This window comes from Epinephelus moara, chromosome 16 (genome assembly GCF_006386435.1).
Source record: "Epinephelus moara isolate mb chromosome 16, YSFRI_EMoa_1.0, whole genome shotgun sequence".
Lineage (NCBI taxonomy): Eukaryota > Metazoa > Chordata > Actinopteri > Perciformes > Serranidae > Epinephelus > Epinephelus moara.
The window spans coordinates 44800880-44819561 of NC_065521.1; the positions used below are offsets into that span (position 1 = coordinate 44800880).

General features: G+C 44.0%; 2 protein-coding genes across 3 annotated transcripts in view; both read left to right on the forward strand.

The window, feature by feature from the left end:
• Nucleotides 1–18682, forward strand: part of LOC126402224 (neural cell adhesion molecule L1.1-like) — a 69029-nt gene that overhangs the window by 12554 nt on the left and 37793 nt on the right. Inside the window, exons 2-4 of one of the 2 annotated variants that reach the window (XM_050064006.1) lie at nucleotides 12172–12331; nucleotides 12365–12578; nucleotides 17762–17864. In XM_050064006.1, the coding sequence (XP_049919963.1) occupies nucleotides 12434–12578; nucleotides 17762–17864 (248 nt within the window). In that variant the 5' untranslated portion in view covers nucleotides 12172–12331; nucleotides 12365–12433. Of the gene's footprint in view, nucleotides 1–12171; nucleotides 12579–17761; nucleotides 17865–18682 lie in introns of both variants that reach the window. The other variant, XM_050064005.1, reaches the window with a different exon arrangement.
• LOC126402228 (6-phosphofructo-2-kinase/fructose-2,6-bisphosphatase-like) overlaps nucleotides 11807–18682 on the forward strand; it is a 90520-nt gene continuing 83644 nt past the window's right edge. Inside the window, exon 1 of the mRNA XM_050064014.1 lies at nucleotides 11807–11825. The gene's annotated coding sequence lies outside the window, so the exon portion shown is untranslated. The remainder of the gene's footprint in view (nucleotides 11826–18682) is intronic.

Sequence of the window (18682 nt, forward strand, 5' to 3'; positions counted from 1 at the left end):
AATAAGGGCGGCCATCAAACTCTGCAAAATCAAATTCCTCCTCCACAAAGTCGAAGTCTGGCAAAAAGTCAGCCATTATTCTATAAATCTTTCATAAAATAAATGAATGAACTTTTCAGGCTACTGTCCGGTTCTGCCTTCCAGCTGTTGCTGCTTGTTCTCGCGAGATTTCAGACACAGTATGAGATCGCTGCTTGGTCTCGCGATATTTCGGCCAGGCTTTGGAAAGCAGAGCTAAATGGTAAACAAACATGGCAGCACACCGGTAAGGTAAGACAACACGTTTACATGTCATTTTCTATATGTTCTCTGACATTTATCCTAACGATATGAGGCGGTCTTTGTGGAAAAAAAGCTTGTTTAGTGGACTAACTTTGCACTTGAAGGTTGCCCGTTCACTTACGTTTTATCAAGGCTAATGGCTAACATGCTAACTATTATTTTTATGTCACTAGTCACTTGAAACAAATTTAGGACGATAGGAGACAGGTTGAAATAAACCGAAATTTCCCTTTAACATCATATTATACATACTCTTATCGTGACAGCCCACCAGCTGTGTGTGTAATATTAATTCACTGTGCAAATTTAAAAAAAACAGTCACAGTGAAGTGGAGCTACAGTTGCAGCTGGGTGAGGACATTTAATTGGACTACTGTCTTTGTCCCAGTGAAGTATCTTGTCCTCTCCTGTCTTGTGGAATGTGATGTTCTGATGTTTTGTGGAATGTGAACCTATGTTTTTTCTTAGGTCAAAGGTTAAAAGCTAGGTTAAGCTTTATAGGCTAGATGTTGTTTTAATTTATGTAGCCTTAGGTGATGTCTGACTGACCACCTGGACAGGGATGCCTCTCTGTCTAGGAGTAGGTTGGGTTTTGAAGATAAGAAATCATATATAAGGAGAGTAGTTTGGGCCGGAGAGAGAGAGACCTCACATTCAGCACCAGAGACTCTCAGATTCGGCGGGTTTTTGACACTGTCCTTTTTTGTAATAAAGTCTTTTTAATATACAAGTGAAGACGTGTTAGAGATGGTCACTTCTTTTCATCAACACATCAAGAAACAACACCAGTATACAAGCACGGGAGGGGAATCCATTTATTGAGCCAAGTATGTGCGACTCCTCTACGATAGGTGGAGATATGCCCCCTTTCAGCTTGTTAGTATTGGACCTTTTTCCTGTTGACCTATTACGTCACAGACCAAACAATGGACAAACAAGTTAGCTACGGTTAGCTAGCAGCTAACTGCTACCATGGTGGACAACTTTACAGCTCTGTACATTTGGTCCGTCCAAAAAGTCACGGCTCTGGATGTAGATTTCTCCATGTTGTTACCGGCTTCTTCTTCTCTTACACATTTAATGCTATTGAACTTCCGGGTCAAAGCCCAGGGCGGAAACTGTGGAGCATGCTCAGAGCGCCTCGGCCAGTTTGGGTCTCATTGACTGTATACATGCAGGAGTCACATGATCTGGGTGTGTTAGTAAGTGGTAAACAGGAGAGTTGAGGTGAGGTGAGGTGAGGTGAGGTGAGGTGAGGTGAGGTGAGGTGAGGTGAGCTCAGTGTACTCTTACTGCTGACTTTGAGTGAAAGTCAAACTAAGACGGCACGGATCTGTCCGGAGTGAATGTCTGTAAAATATTTAACTTAAAACCAGCTTCACTGTGGTGAGAGGGCTGCGGCCGGCTTGACTGCAGTGTTTTGGACCAAACTAGAGTGTGGAGCCAGAGATTGGATGATGTGCAGTCGGCACTTGCTATGCCTACAATCTGTGTAAAAAAATGGGCTCCACATAGACTTGTGCACAGGGGTCTGTGCGGACCCTCGCAGACACACGGACACATAGATTATGAACTGACCCTTAGAGTGAATGCAAAGTCAGACTTAAGATGCAGATGGAGAGTAACAAGTTGACACTTCTGTGTGATATCAGGCAAAGTTGGTCATCCTGTGGGGAGCATGAATGTCTGACCCAGTCTATCCCATTGGTCCTGAGACATTTTGCTCAGTACCACTAATATGAACCTCATGGTGGTGCTGGAAGAAAGGCCAGAGGATTAACAAAGTCAGAAGACTTCATCCTCTGGGGAGCATGAGTGTCTGTATAAGATTTCATAGCTGTTGAGATAATTCAGTCTGGACCGACCAACATGTCCAGCCCTCCAGCCATGCCGCCAGCTAGCTAAAAATCTCAGCCAGTGATCATAACCATCACCAGAACATTATTTGGACAAATCTGCAGTGTCTTAATTAAGGAGGTCGGGATGCTCGTCTCAGTGTCACAGCCTTTCTTTTATGGTGGAAGCTGATAAGACAGTTTTTATGTTTAAGCCTCGCCTGGAGCAGTGTCACTGCAGACACATCACTGGTGCGTGGAGCCAGAGACAGAAGCTGCACACACAAACAGAATGACAGAGAAGTGAGTAACGATGGAGGAAAAGACACAAACAGAAAGAAACAAAGAAGGCGAGGAGGAAGGCGATGGCGGTGGGGGGTCGGAGGACCGTCGGTTGATGTTCCAGGGTGAGAAACCTCCTCGTGATTTTTGGGTTATTCATCTGCTGTCGTCCACAGGGAGTCCCAGTCTAGTTAGACACAAAGACAGCTTAACACGGACACGTGGCTGTGTGTGTGTGTGTGTGTGTATGTGTGTGTGTGTGTGTGTGTGTGGAGGTCATGGTGACATAATGATGCCATCACAGGGGTGACTTGTGTCATAAAACAGGGAAAANCCCAGTCTAGTTAGACACAAAGACAGCTTAACACGGACACGTGGCTGTGTGTGTGTGTGTGTGTGTGTGGAGGTCATGGTGACATAATGATGACATCACAGGGGTGACTTGTGTCATAAAACAGGGAAAAACTGAGTGTCACCTCACCGGAAAGATACTCGGCTGTCTGAAGACTGAATGCTGGGAAGTGAATATGTTAAGATCACATCTCGTATTCGGCCGATGAGACATCCAGCTGCAGTGGGCATCCCAAAAAAAAGAAAAGAAAAGAAAGAAAGGTCAGGAAACTGACTGCAGACGTGGAAAAAAGTCAGATTTTAGTGTCTGCTCAAACAAAATGTTCATTCATACGATCTTATGAGGAGCCCTTCTCTGAAAGGCCACAAATCAGTTTTTGTTTTTCAAGATCATTTTTAAAGGAAAAGTACAGTTTCTGTTTGTTTTTCAAAACAAACTTAAACGTTGGCAAAACACCTTGTATTTATGTTTCTTTGTGCGACAAAAGCACGTGGTTAGGTTTAGAAAAAATCATCAGGGTTTGGCTCAACATTTCCACAGGAGGTGACCAGAGAGCCCTGGGTGAAAGTCAGGGGATTGTTGGACCCATCCACCTCCCCTCCCATCTGCCTTATAGGAACGTTCCAGCTCCTTATGTTCCACTGTTAAGGTGCGGACACCCCAAACCGACATCAAAGAACTAGTGGCGACGAAAGCCAACTGTTGCGTCGTCTACGTCGCCTCACGTCGCCCTGTGTCAGTTGCATTTGAACACACTACAGGGACTACATCCGACGGCCAAGTAGCACGTACGTTCTGCGCCTGCGTGAGAGAGAGCGGAGTGAGAGAGTGGTACATCCTGTCAGCCGAGGGGTTTCCTATCTGTGCAGCCGAGCACCGCAGCACCTCCACGGACTATTACATCCAGACGGTCCCGGTGTTTCCTCCGCAGGCTCTACTTCACTCAGCTGCCCGATAAACCCGCTGCTTCTTCCCACTTTAACCTGAATAACAAACCAGGGCTCGGTGCTCCGGTTGGATCCAAATGGAGAGCCGGGGCTAGCTCAGAGACTAGCGGAGGCTAACTGGCTGTGCTTCCCTCCGGTCATGCTGCGGCTAACGCTCTGCTAGCCGCTCCCAGCTAGCTCCGGTTTGTTATTCAGGTTAAAGTGGGAAGAAGTTAGCCCCGGTTTCACTACAGGCAGATTCACTCGCTACAGGGGCGAGGAAATAAAACCTGAACAGCCAATCACATTGATCTCTCTCACCGACAAGCTCCGCCGCCGATTCAACATGCTCAATTGGCCGAAAAGCTGCAGACGCCGAAGTGCCAACTACAGCGACAGACGCTCACCAACGGCCCGACTTTGGTCGACAACCAACTGTCGGCTTGGTGTGTCAGGGCCTTTAGTGGTGGCATTTCAAACTGATGCTGTCCAGGGGCGAATCATACCACCATGAAAGGTGCCTTCTTGCGACGCTGTTGCGGTGACACTGAAACAAAGAAATGGTATTTGACGACTTGGGAAAGAGAACTGGCTGTTTTTACACACATGTGCGTCAAATGCGGAGGGATGCAAGAATGATAGGTCGCTGCAGCTCAGAGCAGTTAGAGCTTTGGTGTCTTGCTCACAGGCAGCTCAGCACTGAGGTGAGCTGCCACCTCTCCGGCTACCGCTCCACACTTGGCTCCACTTGGTTAGACTCGAACCAGCAACCCTCCAGTTCCCAAGCCAGGTCCCCATGCACTGAGCTACTGCCTACACCGGCTACGTGACCTCAGACTTTTTAACAGAAAGCTGCATCAGAAACTATGGAAGTGGAGTTTGACAGACGTGGGTGTTTACCAGGCAGGAGAAGTCTCAAAGACACTACGGAGTTGCATTATAGGAAAGTAGGATCAGGTGAGGAGGAAGCCTGGTTGCAGAAATTGTTGAATACTTTTTGAAACCCCAGGACTGATGGGAAAGATTGTGATTTTGGTGTGATGGGTCTCGTGTTTTAGGTCAGTGTCAACTTAAACGTTATTCAACCAAGATCTTTTCCTAACCATAACCACGTGCTTCAACATAAACATAAAAACATGAATCGTGTTTCAATAGCTGTGAGCAGAAATCACTGTAGGGATGAAAAATAAAATGTGTTATCAGTGAGGAGTCTGCAGAAACAGTCTGTATTCTCATTATGTTGACATTAACATAATCCAGATGAGGTTAGTCCGTTATGTGTTGAGTATTGCACACACACACACACACACACACACACACACACACAGACAGGAGACATGTTTAACTCAGTGGTGCTTTATTAAAATGACATTTGTGTTACATATTCATGAGGCCTGATGTGAAGGACATCAGCAGTGTGATCTACAGACTCACACACACACACACACACACACAGATGACATCATCTATAGATTGGTCACCCCGCCTCCCAGCATGGTCAGCATTTATGTGTGTGTGTGTGTGTGTGTGTGTGTGTGTGTGGAGTAGTAAATGTGAAGTATGTAATGAATAATGAATTTAGGTGAATTTAGGTCACGCAGCCAACTGGGAGGGACAAACTGGGAATAGCTCTTTCTTTCCTCGTCTTCACGTGCCTCATTGTGTGTGTGTGTGTGTGTGTGTGTGTGTGTGTGTGTGCGCACTGAGGGGGAAGTATATCTCCTCCATCCTCCTTGCCTTTGCTTAATCTCTCCATCCACACTTCCCAGTTCTTTCCTGCAGATCGGAATCTATCAATGAATTAATTTCTCGCTCTGTCGCGCACCATAAGTCCACCTGCACCCCTCCTCCGTCTCCTCCACTCTGTGATCCCCGCCCCCCTGATCCCCTCCCCGCCTCAGGCCTCCCAATAGACCATCCCACCTGCACCCGCCCCTCCTCCCCTCAGGCCTCCCTGTGGACCGGCTGGTCCACCTGCCCGCCCTCTAAAGCCCCTCAGGTTCTATGGGACGGCTCAGGGCTCAGGACTCTGGAGGAGTTGGGGGGCGGAGAGGAAATTGGTACAGTATGTTTAATGTTAAGTGGTACAGAACAGACACATGGCTGCCCGCAGGGTCTGAACTCTGTCACAAGACACACAAAACTCACTTAAAATTGTTTTATCTGCTTGATATTTTTTGACATTTCCTAATTCTACAAAAGCTGCTGATAAATTCTGACATATGGCATTTTTCATTAGGCGGCTCCACAAAGTGACACTGACATGATACTTCTGTTCTGTGGCTGCTGTAAGATGATTAAATACAACAGATGTTGAACTGTCCTTCTTTTAACGCAGCACTACCCTTCCCAAATCTCTAAGAGGTCTGGTTTTCTTTTATTGGAATTTAGTAACCATTTGTCCTTAAAGCTGCAGTGTGGATCTATTGTTTCCCCCCTCAGGCAGTGGGAGTAATTACTGAGACACTGTTGACTGTGCTAAAAACTTCCATCTGCAGGTGAGCTGGCTACATCTCCCCTCGCCCCCACGAGCTCTCCAAGTCTTTCTTTGACTTTAATCCTTCCTCTGAGAGCTGAGTTCATCCATTCCAGAAACAGTTCTTGAAAGCAAAACAAACAGGAAAAGACACCAAAAATGACAAAACGAACATAAAATAAATGAATTAATCTCTCCACCTTTCACTTTAGCTGGTTGATGTTAAATGCATCGTTTCTGGTGCACCTGTGTGGGAAAGTTGCCACGGACACCTGACACAAAACTCTGGTATACTGAGAAATATAGAGAGCGTTCCTGGCAGCAATGGGCCAATTCATAATTTCCAAGAGGGTCTGGAGGGTGACGAAAATGTCATCATCTGCCTGCAGCCTGTTTTTTGTTACTGCGCACTGTTGTCTTAAGGCCCTGACACACCAAGCTGACGGTCGGCTGTCGACCAAAGTCGGGCCATCGGTGAGCGTCTGTCAGCCTAGTTTTTGCGGTGTGTCCTGCACCATCGGCACTTTCGGCCGATTGAGCATGTTNAAGGTTTGGTGTGTCCGCACCTTTAGCCAGCGCACCAACTGCACATGCTCAAATCTCTTGCTCCACCTCCAGTCCAGTCCAAAGCACTGCTGTCAGGCCAGCTGCAGCCGTCTCATTGCGGTGAAGCTAGTTTTAAGTTAGACACTCGACAGACATTCACTCCAGACTCAGCAGCGTCTTCTAGTTTCACTTTCACCCGATGTCGGCAGTAGGAGGCTGGTAAGCTCACCGCCCAGCCCTCCTGTTTACTTCTGGAGGCTGACACAGACTGTTAATTGCGCATTTGTGAAAGCAGCAAACGCATGTGGTTATGTTTAGCCAACACACACACGTGGTTGGGTTTAGGACAAAAAAAAGCAAACACTGGCCTCCCGGGTGAAAGTCACCACGCCCCTGCCCACCCTAGTCGGACTTCCATTAACTTTTGCTGTTGTCCTGCTGCGTTTCCTCCTGACTCCACGGGGTGCCATTAAACAATAACGGCGACTGGCGACTTTTCATTGGTGTGTGACGCCACAAATCACTGCCCAAGCGCCGGTATTCGATGACTTTGCAGGTAGCGCTGTTGTAATGGAAATATTTGTCCATGCTTAGACGACAGGGGACACTTTATTTCAACCTTTAAAAGGTTTTCAAATATTTTCTTTCCCTGAAAGAGTCAAAAACCTACAAATATTTAATTTTCTTCATGAAAAAATGACAAAGAAAACCAGCAAATATTTACATTTGAGAAGCTTGAACCAGATTGAAAAGATGAATCCATTATCAAATATTAACTTCCTGTTGATCAACTAATCAACTCTACAGTTATAATAATGATTTTAATATAAACAGCATACAGTCTGCACATGGGACTCCAAACAATGAGGAAACAAAACCGATGTCAACAGAACCAAAGAGTTAGAGCATGCAGTATTGTTATAGAACAGACTCCACCCTGGATGTGGAGGCTGCCCTACCTTACAGCACTAACAGGATGTGAACACTCTTCCTGCACTTCTCTCAGCTCTAAATCCTAAATGGACTCTCCTCTCCTCTAATGGCTCCCTGTCTGATTTAATTCAAGAGGCCATAATGCGTTAGGGACGATGAGGAGTGAACAATACTGGGCGCTAAATGTCACTGTGCACAGTGAAATCTAACGGACAGGATTCTCTGTCAGCGGAGGTCAAGTGTCTCTGAGCTGCAGCCTCAGTAATAACACACACACACACTCCACGTCTGAGGACGAGACGATCCGCCATCACACGTCTTTAGATTAAGACTTAATTCATTAATGAGCGCCTGCCCCCTCCCCCCCCTCCTTTACTCAGCGCCACAGTAGGAGGTCCATGAATATTTAAATTAAAGGAAGTCCACATGAATTAAAACCCGAGTGTGTACCGACGCTGTTATTATTAGAGCTGGAGCATGCTGGGACATTTTCATCAGCCATCAATCATTTTCGGTGTGACTGTTACAGTGTCTGTCTTGTGTCCTCGTTACATCTGGAGAACCCCTACCGCAGGTCGTTATCTTTCTCTCAGTACCACACACACACACACACACACACACACACTTTACGTCCCACTGTTCTGTTCGGGTCATTTATTTTGTAAATAAGCCTGGCAGGTAACAGCAGCCCCAAGGGCCAGGGGCAGGTGTGTGTGCATGTGTGTGTACTTGTACATGCTACATAGTGGGGACCAAAATACAAAATTTAGGAACAGAGTGAGGACGTTTTGGCTGCTCCTTCTTCAAAGACTTGTTTGAGGGTTAAGACTTGGTTTTATGGCTCAGGTTACAAATAGGTTTAGGCCAGGGTGACGGGTTGGGGCTAGGGAATGCATTATGTCAATGTGGGTCCTCACAAAGACAGAAAATAAGAATGTGTGCGTGTTTAATCCTCTTTTTCCACCAAAATTAGCGTGTTTCAAATTCCGCGAAAGCCCGCTAAAAATAGGAGATAGACTGCTTTCCCTTTCCCAGTAGACTAGATCCATGCACACACCTCTTCTTCTGTTGTTTTTTTGTTTGTTTTTTTAAGTTTGGTGCGGACTAAATTAGAATGATGTTCGAGTGCTGCTTGGGCAGAGACGGACCGTATTTTGTGGTGGTGTGTTGTTGCATCTTGCTCGTAAAGGAGCTCATATCAATGTGTTTATCCAGGTGTTGTGTTTCCGTCACATCCAATTGGAGCTTGAATCAGTGAATGCCCGTGACTACTGCAAAAGCATTTGCCCCGGGACTGAATGCCAATTGTCACCTCTTCCCATTAAAGACAAAAGCCAGATGTGTGCGGGTGTTTGCAGGTTTGTGTGCAGTGAAAAAGGGGTTTTAGTGACCATGACGCAGGGCAGATGTGTGTGTTTGAGTCAAGAGTCGTAATTGACATCAACAGCACACGAGAGAGGCGAGGATCTGACAACAATAGGAGCTGAAATGGGGGTCATGTGTTTCCTGTCTTTCTGAGTGTGTGTGTGTGCGTGAGTGTGTGTGTGTGTGTGTGTGAGAAAGAAAGAGAGAGTGTGTGCTGGGGACAGGTTGCGTAATTATTAGATGTAGGAGGGGGTCTACATTAGCCAGCTGTCACTCCTTGCCCCTCACCCCGTGTTAGTGTGTGTGTGTGTGTGTGTGTGTGTGTGTGTGTGGCGGAGGACTCCAGGCGGTTACATCCAGAGATTGATAAGTCATGACACCTCCTGTAACCTCCTCTGCCCTTGTTGTCTGTTCTTATTTCAAGGACTCCAGCTGCTGTCAGTACAGTCGGTCTGAACCTTCAGGTGGACGTTTACATCTCTTATTTTCATAAGCTCCCATAGTTGTTTTAAACTTGCTAACTGGCACTTAGGGCCCTCAAAAAAATGGTCAACTGTTGGTTGATGTTGAGCTGTTATGGTGATCATCTGTCACTTTAGTTTTGCAGTGCACCATTGGCCCTCCCTTGTCAGCTTTTTTTTTTTTTTTTTTTTAATTTTTGGATGATTCAGCATGTTGAATCAACATGGGGACAGTGGAGCCTGTCAGTGAATGAAATCACTCTGACTGGCAGTTCAGCTCAGCACATGAGGAGAGAAACAGAAGTGAGGAAAGTAAACAAAGAGCTAAAGTCAAGACGGAGTCAGACCAAAATAAACTTGTTATATAATAAGTTAAAAAGATTGTGTTTTTCTCCATTGAGCTTTTCAGCAGAAACAGGTCAGAATTGTTTTTGTTGATGTTCACTGGTGCATGGTAAATATTATTTGTTCTTTCAACACTGGATTGCGTTGTTAACTAGCATCGACACAGTTTTCCGATTTCCCTTTTTGAATAATGAGTACAGATGACTGCCGTCTGCTGGTGTGAGTTGTTTCCTCTCATGCAGGTGCAGACTGTTGGTTGGCCGTCAGCTGTAATCTGCGGTGTGTTCAAGTGGAACTTTTAATAATCTCACTTTGAAGGAACAGTGTAGTCTAGCTGGGAGGACTGCAGATTGCAACCAGCTGAAACTTCTCCCAGTTAGAATTCCTTCAGTGTTCATTGTTCAGGAAGTTTTTACCAGGAGCTGAATTATCCACAGAGGTCTCTTCCTCTCCAAATCAAACAGACCAGGTGATTTAAACCGGTCAAAAAAACCCAACACTGAATAAAGCAGTTTCACGTCATTAATATTACATATTTTTTTCTCTGGTAACTTAATTAAGATCCAGACGTTCAGGAAGTTTTCACCAGGAGCCAATTTATCCGCAGATGTCTCTTTCTGTCCAAAATAAACAGAGCCAGCTTTTAACTGTGGTGACCAATGCATAATGCGAATACAGAAATGTCTCTATCTAGAGCCAGTGTTTGGTTTGTCCGTTCTGGGCTACTATAGAGACATGGTGGTGCAACATGCTCATTCAAAGGTAAAAAAAACACAAACATTCCTTTTTTCAGGCGATTATACACTGCAGAAAACAAAGTTGTTCGGGGCAGCTGTGGCTCAGAGGCAGAGCGGGTTGTCCATTAATGGGAAGATTGGCGGCTCAATTTCCGGCTTCTCCGGTCCGCATGTTGAAGCATCCTCAAGCAAGATACTGAACCCCAAACTGATCCCGATGGCTGTTCTATCGGTGTGTGAGTGCATGTGAACGGTTACTGAGTAGCAGGTGGCACCCTGTGTGGTAGCCTCGACCACCAGTGTGAGTGGGTGAATGTGACATAGTGTAAAAGCGCTTTGAACGGTTGAAAGACTAGAAGAGCGCTGTCCATTTACCATGATATTTCATTTCTGCCTGTATATCCCCCTAAATCCTCCGCACTGGACCTTTAACCAAAGTAAACAAGTCTTATCTTCAAGTCACAGCTGACCTCTTAAATATTTAACTGAGCTGTCTTTTTCTGACCTAATGAAAGGGAAAGCCTTTCACTGTTGCCCTAACCTCGACCACACACAGGTCCTACACTTTGTGCATCCACCATCATCTACGTTTACCACCTACGACCAGCACCAGTCGACCAGTAGCACTTCCTTCACCAGAAAAAAATATTGCAGGGAGAGACAGGGTTGGTTTAGAGAACTCCAGCAGAGGGAAAGGAACATTGTTTTGGCTTTGCTTGTTTGTTCTTTCAGGGATCACCTTGAATTAATCTAATACCTGTCTTATTTAATGAAAGTCTTCCCATAAATGGCGCCGCAGCCTGATATCAAAGGCTTAGGAAAGCCAGTCGGTTATTTTTAGAGCAACTGTGAGTTTTTAAAAGTGCAGAGCGGATTTTAAAAAGGATTTCATGAGCTTTAAGATCAGCCCACGGAGGAGCATGTAATCCCTCACTTCAAGTAAAAGCAAGAAAATGACCAAACTTGGAGCTGTGAGGTTTTGGCCTGCGTGTTGGAGGCAGCAGCGATATAAAGGAACAAAGGGGGAAGGCCTCTTCCATCTGTGTCTGCTCCTACCCCCGCCCCGACACTCCTGCTGTCACGGGTCAGTGTTCAGTCAGCAGCCAGGGACAAAAGGGAAGATGTTTAGATGAATGGAAATGCAGTCGATGTGGCAGAAACACACACACGCTCACAATCTCTCTTTGTAATGTCATTAGTGGAGAAGATGTTTCCTGCTGCTTTGATCTGATCTTCTGTCTTTATCAGGATGACCTAATGCCTTACACACACACACACACACACACACACACACACACACACACAGGCGGCTCTAAAATTAGAAACATGTTGAGATTCAAACTGTGTTTAAATATTAAAATTAATTTAAACATCCCACACACTCTCATGCCCCGGAGTTAATTGTGAATTTTTAATTTGTAGGTCAACATTAAGTCAAATTTTCCTCCTGGAGTAAATTAATATTTGTCTTATTCTGGGATGATTTATGTTTGATGAAATTAATGATGTCTTTCTTCTCTTCTCTGTCTCTGTCCTGTGTGCCCTCCCTTCCTCCCCCCTCATCCCTCCTTTGTTCTCGGGGTCAATCCTCCCTCTCCTCTCCCTCCTTCTTCTTCGTCTCCCCTCCACAGTCGGCAGCAGGAGCACGGAGCGTGGGCCTGGCAGAGAGGGAGCCTCAATCAGAGCCTCACTTCGGACTGTGAAAGCCACACACACACACACACACCCCGACTTAAAACACAGTTGTTTACCCGTCTCCACTCTCCAGAGGGTCTGGGAGCTCCCTGAAGTGTGTGTGTCTGGTTGGGTGCATAGGGTGGGAGGGTGTGTGTTTTTTTTATTTGTTAATGAGTGTGTGGGTGTCTCGCGTCACTTTTCATGGGACATTGAGAGATGTGTGTGTCACAGCATCGGTGGACGGGCTATAGGGGGCCGTGCTCCCCCGCCCTCCCCCTGATCCTCCTCCTCCTCCTCCCTCTGTCCTTCCTCTCCTCCACGCCTCCGTTCGCTCAGGGAGCCATCCACATCCCCAAAGACTGTGAGTACTCCTCCTCCGACAACATCTCTCACTGTCAAAGAGTGTGTCTGTCCTGGAAGTGTTTTTTCCCACTCTGTATTTCCCTTTCAAATGTTTCTGTCAACAATATGCTCTGTGGTAATTAACATAAAAACACAGGACTCTCCACCCCCTCCACTCACATAAAGAAAATGTCAGCATTATATTTTTCTGCAAACCACAGATATGTTACATGAAACCTAAGCAAGATGGCTCCTAAGCAGACCAATGTTCAAAACCAACAAAAGCAGGTAAATTTTAATGAGAGGTCGGGACATTTCCAGTGATGTTACCAGCAACAAAAGCAGGGATGCTTTAGCAAATGTTTGGGACATTTCCAGCCATGTGAGTAGCGATAAAAGTGGGTATTTTTTTTATCAAGACTTTGGGACATTTCAGCTGTGTTTGTTGCTATAGAAACCGGTATTTTGTTGCAAAAGTTTGAGACATTTCCAACAGTGTTAATAGCGACAAAACCGGGTATTTTTTAAACAAGAATTTGGGACATTTCCATGTTAGCAGCAACAAGAGAGGTTTTTTTTTATTTTTTATTTTTTATTTTTTTTATGAGAGTTTGAGACATTTCCAGCCATGTTTGCAGCGACAAAAGCAAGTATTTTTTAATGAGAGGTCGGGACATTTCCAGTGATGTTACCAGCAACAAAAGCAGGTATGCTTTAGCAAATGTTTGGGACATTTCCAGCCATGTGAGTAGTAACAAGAGAGGTTTTTTTTAAAAAACTTTTTATGAGAGTTTGAGACATTTCCAGCCATGTTTGCAGCGACAAAAGCAAGTATTTTTTAATGAGAGGTCGGGACATTTCCAGTGATGTTACCGGCAACAAAAGCAGGTATGCTTTAGCAAATGTTTGGGACATTGCCAGCCGTGTGAGTAGCGACAAAAGTGGGTATTTTTTTATCAAGAGTTTAGGACATTTCAGCTGTGTTTGTTGCTACGAAAGCTGGTATTTTGTAGCGGAAGTTTGGGACATTTCCAACAGTGTTAATAGTGACAAAACTGGGTATTTTTAAACAAGAATTTGGGACTTTTCCATGTTAGTAGCAACAAGAGAGGTTTTTTTTTTTATGAGAGTTTGAGACATTTCCAGCCATGTTTGCAGCGACAAAAGCAGCTATTTTTTAACGAGAGGTCGGGGCATTTCCAGCTGTGTTAGTAGCAAAAACTAGTATTTTTTAACAAGTGTTTAGAGGTATTTTTAATGTTAGTTGTGGATATTTCCAGCCATGTCTGTAGCAACAAAAGCAGGTATGCTTTAGCAAATGTTTGGGACATTTCCAACAGTGTTAGTGGTGACAAGACGGGGTATTTTTTTTTACCAAGAGTTTGGGACATTTTCAGCTGTCTGTAGCAACAAAATCGGGTATTTTTAATGAGAGGTTGGAACATATCCAGCCGTGTTTGTAGCATGTTTTAACAGGAGTTTGGGACATTTCCAGCTGTGTATGTTGCGGCCAAATTAGTTATTTTAAGCTAAAGCATGATGTTTTCCTGACATTAACCATGTTTTTTGTGCTTAAAACTAACCACAGCGTTGCCACAGCATAAAATTAAAATGCATAGTAACAAAGTTTCAACATAGTATCTAGATATGAAAGGTACAAATGTAACGTGTCTATGGTTCGCAGAAAAATACAATACCAACTTTTATTCTTGTGATTGAGTTGCTCTCCCAGATAATGTAACAATCATAGAGGTTTATGTCCTGGTCACAAGTTAAGATTTATTTTAACTTCATCTCTCAGAAATACATTTAGATTGTGTTGGCCACTGTTTTTTATTCATTTCAGCATCATGAAATTAACTAGGACTTGGACAGCATTGAAACATAAAAATATGTTTCAAGCAAGTGTAAGCAAGTTAATTTTCATACTGCACTGAAATGAATAGAATCAGGAAATACTCTTTGGTAACACATGATTTTCTTCCTGCATGTCATTTTCTGGTCTTGGTTGTTTTTCAGTTTGATCTGGTCTTTGTTTGAAACAGTTGTTGATAAATCTTGAAAATGTTCAAAGAAAAGAATGTTGCACGTGGTCTCAGCAAACACAAACTTATCATTTAAACACATTCACATAAGCACAAACACAAACACACTTATCCACACAATCAGGTTTAAAGTGACCTCTGGCCCTGGAGGTTAAGTTCAGAGGTCAGCTGGATCAGCAGTGATGGTCCCAGAGGAGGAGAGGAGGAGTCGGGTTCAGCTCGACCTTCAGCCAGTGACCTCCTCCTCTGGGCGTGGCAGAAAGAGGAAGAGACAGAGTAGAAAAGAATAAGAGAGGGATGGAGAAGAGGATGTAAAGGAGAGCACAGAAGAAAGAGATGGATGAAGAAGGACAGAGAAGGTGAAGAGATGAGCAGAATACAGAGAAGAAACATGGAGGGAGGGAAGGAAGGGTAGAGAAAGGGTAGAGGAGGAGACACAGAGGGGAAAGATGTAAATTGATCCGGGACGCCATCGTGTCTGAGTCAGAAAACCGAGAGGAAGGCAATTCCTGTAGACGAGGAGTCATTATAGCGTCAACATTATTTATAATCAAGAAAATGAATAAATCTGCCATCAGCATCTTCCACTAATATATCTGTGTGTGTGTGTGTGTGTGTGTGTGTGTGTGTGAGTCTACAGCCTTTTAAACTTCTGCCCTTGATTAAGTGTTTTCTCTCTGCTCTCCTTTTCTTGCTTTCGTGCGGACAAACAGATAAAGTGCATAAAAGTAAGTGACTCTCCTTGTTGTGTGTGATGGCCGCTTACGTCAGCGACACTTCACCGCCACAAATCTAGATGATGGAGGCCATCAGTCCAGTCTGCTTTATTGTCACTGCTTGTTTCAGCCGCTTACTGTTAGTCCTCCATCATCCATCCCTGCAGCCCTGTAGCCACGCAGAGCAGACGGTGAAGACCTGTTCACCGACACTTGTCTTTGTCTTATGTGTCAGATGAGCAATTTTTGGAGAAAATAGTTGAGACATTTCAAAGTTTGGACACAGTAGAACATTTCTCTGTCTACACTGCAAGGACAGGTAGACCCTGCAGTTAAAAATAAGTCACTGCTGTCAAAAAGAAATGAAATTTCTCCAAAATGTCTCCAGAATTGAAAAGGGTCTTATTTTAGTTTGGTCCTCGAGCATTTTTTGAGCTTTTCCATGTAGAATTTAATGATTTTTTTTTTTTTTTACCCGCATTTTTTTTTACCTGATTCTTGGCATGTAATCCTTAGACATGTGAGTTTTATATTTTGCAGAAAATTAGGAAAGAAGATTGATGCCTCTGTAATGTCAGACATAGCCACCTGTGACAGGTGACAAAATCCGCCTTGCAGCATCTCTAAAGAAACATTTTTAATTCCTTTGTTTAACCCATGCAAAAACCGAAGAGCAAAAAAAGTTCTGTTTCTTACTGCATGAACAGACAGAAAAAAACCTGAGTCACAGTGCTGCAGACTGCAGGCTCGTTGTGGTTTTCAACAGTTTTCTCACTTTGTCACCAAGCTTTCATGTGCTCACATCCCTCAGTCGGGCACTTAGAGCAGGATGTGGTTGCATTAGTCCATTACATGCTGTTTATTTGTTTTGTGGGTTTGACTGTAATCATGAAATATGAGCTAGAAATTAAAGATTTGAAATTAATTATTTAGGTCTACTGACAGTCTTGTAGAAACCCAGCAAATTTCAAAGATGGAGAAATCTAGCAATGACAAACCAGATGTTTATCTAGCACGACAGTCTCAGCTCAGTGAAATATACAGTTGAGTTGAAGTCATGCTGCTAATCGATTCTTGGCATATTACCTCATGCACTGGTGCGCAAATCCAGATGGAGGGCAGGCAACTGGAGGCAAAGACTACCAACACTGCAAAAATACAAATGGATTTGCATCTATGGCTGTTCCAATCGATCACATTGGGAAAAAACAAAAGTCAATTTAAGTCCATCAAACAGTGGGATGTATAGGGGAGAGGAAAATCCTCCATCTGCAGTCTGGAGAGGCGGAGCCAATGACCATCAAATGTTGGTGTTTGAGCGTTGTGTTAAACACATCTCAAGTTGGATGCAACAAGACTACTTCTCCATGTTTTTCGCCATGACCCAGAACTTTAACAGCCTTTCACCAGTCCTCTGGGAAACGTTTTACAAGTTGAGTGGAAAATAGTTGCCAAAGTTAGCCAATGTTTGCCAGTAACGTTAGCCTGACAGCAGTGCCTCCACTGTGCAAAATCAAGAGACACCATTACTCAAGCAGATGACTCACCATCCAAAAACAAGACAGCAGTCATTTCAGACGTGGACCCAACTGCACAAAAAATAGTTACAGTCCACTAGACTCATGTACGCTTTCATCAGCTCGTCGTGTAACATTAATTAATTTGCAATAACAATTGTGTTCACATTGGACGAATTGGTCAAGTTTTAAATTAACACAATGGATAAAGAAATTTAAAATTAATAGACAATTTAAATGGTTAGCTAAAATAAAATAACTCTATGGATATATTGGATATATTGTGGTTAGTGTTAGCTGAAGTAAATGGAGGAAATTAGTGAAAATTATGGATAAACATTTGACCTGGTTGCTACAAGCAATGGAAGAGTGATTGAAATAAATGCTAAAGCTAATAGATAAACAGTTTAAATGGTTTGCAGAAAAGTAATGAACAAACTGTTGAAACAGTTGCTAAAAGTAACAACACTCAAAGGTTAAAATAGTTAATGTTAGTAACACATAAATAGTCAAAATAGTTGATTGAATGAATGGATAAATGATTTAAATGGTAAGCTAAAAGTAAACAGTTGAATACATCAAAAGTAATGGATAAATGATTGAAACTTTAAGCCTCTACACTCCGAGTGTCAGCAGTACGAATGCAAACTAATAATACTGGTAAATAAAATATGGATCTGGTTTCAATTCAATTATAGACATTGGGAACATGTGGTGCTGATGAAGGAGCTCATGTGACAGGGCTGTGGGGTGAACTGTAGGCTACCGCTAGTGTACATCACTGACAACCTGTCCCCGTAATACAGGAGAATATTTGTACACCTGTATTTTCTCGCCTGTGCTCAGTGGTAATTACTGCACCATCAGTTGTGTGTCCCAAAATATTTCATTACTATGTGTGTGTGTGTGTGTGTGTGTGTTCAGTGTTACAGCCTCCGCTCCTGACAAAGATGCCGACATCGTACACAGCCTTTTCTCTTGAGGACATCTATCTGCCATGTGAGGCCTCTGGTAACCCGACACCCACGTACGTGCAACAACTAGACCTGTGTGTCATTTACCCAGCGTGTGTGTATGTGTGTGTCTGTGTGTGTATTTGCAGTATGCAACAGAGTGGACAAATATAATGGACAAACAAGACATATGTATGTGTCTGGGTGTTTGTCCACTTCCTCCCTCTGGCCTTTCTGTTGGCATGGCGATAAATGTTCCTCTAATAAAATCACAGCAATAACAAAATCATCTCTCTCACTTTCCATTTCTCTTTGTCTTTTCCTTCCCACCCACTCCTCCCTGCCTGCTGTGTCTTACCTCACTCCTGTTCTTCTCTTTCTCAAATTCACATTTTGATTTTGTTTTCTTAGAGATATTTTATATGTGTGTTACTGTTGACAAATCCCAGGAAAAGCCCTGTGCCCATTGGTTACTACACAAATACATAGCTTTATTTTTTAAAGGCTCAGTGAAAGACTGTAATTTACATTCGTAGGTTATCTACTAACAAGTACAAGTAGTAACAACCAAATTATTCCTCTGTGCCACTGAGCTCCATTCCTGCTCTGGTACCCCTCTGGTTCTTAAACTGGTTCCTGAATCAGGACGCTTTTCCACAGAGCAGAACCATTGTAACCTTGGGCTCTAGTTTCCTGGCGCGGCACAAGGTGGCGCAGGGTGGCGAACCCCGCGCAGAGCTAGTTTCGAGCAGCGCAACTCGAGGCGTGCTCAGTTTGGTAGTTTGGCAGACCGAGGTGCGCTGAGATGGGTGTGGCGGCGCAGCAGGGGGAGGTGTCGACAGATCCAGCTTGGCGCAGTGACAGTTTCGTGCCAAAAGGCTTCGCTGAAGGT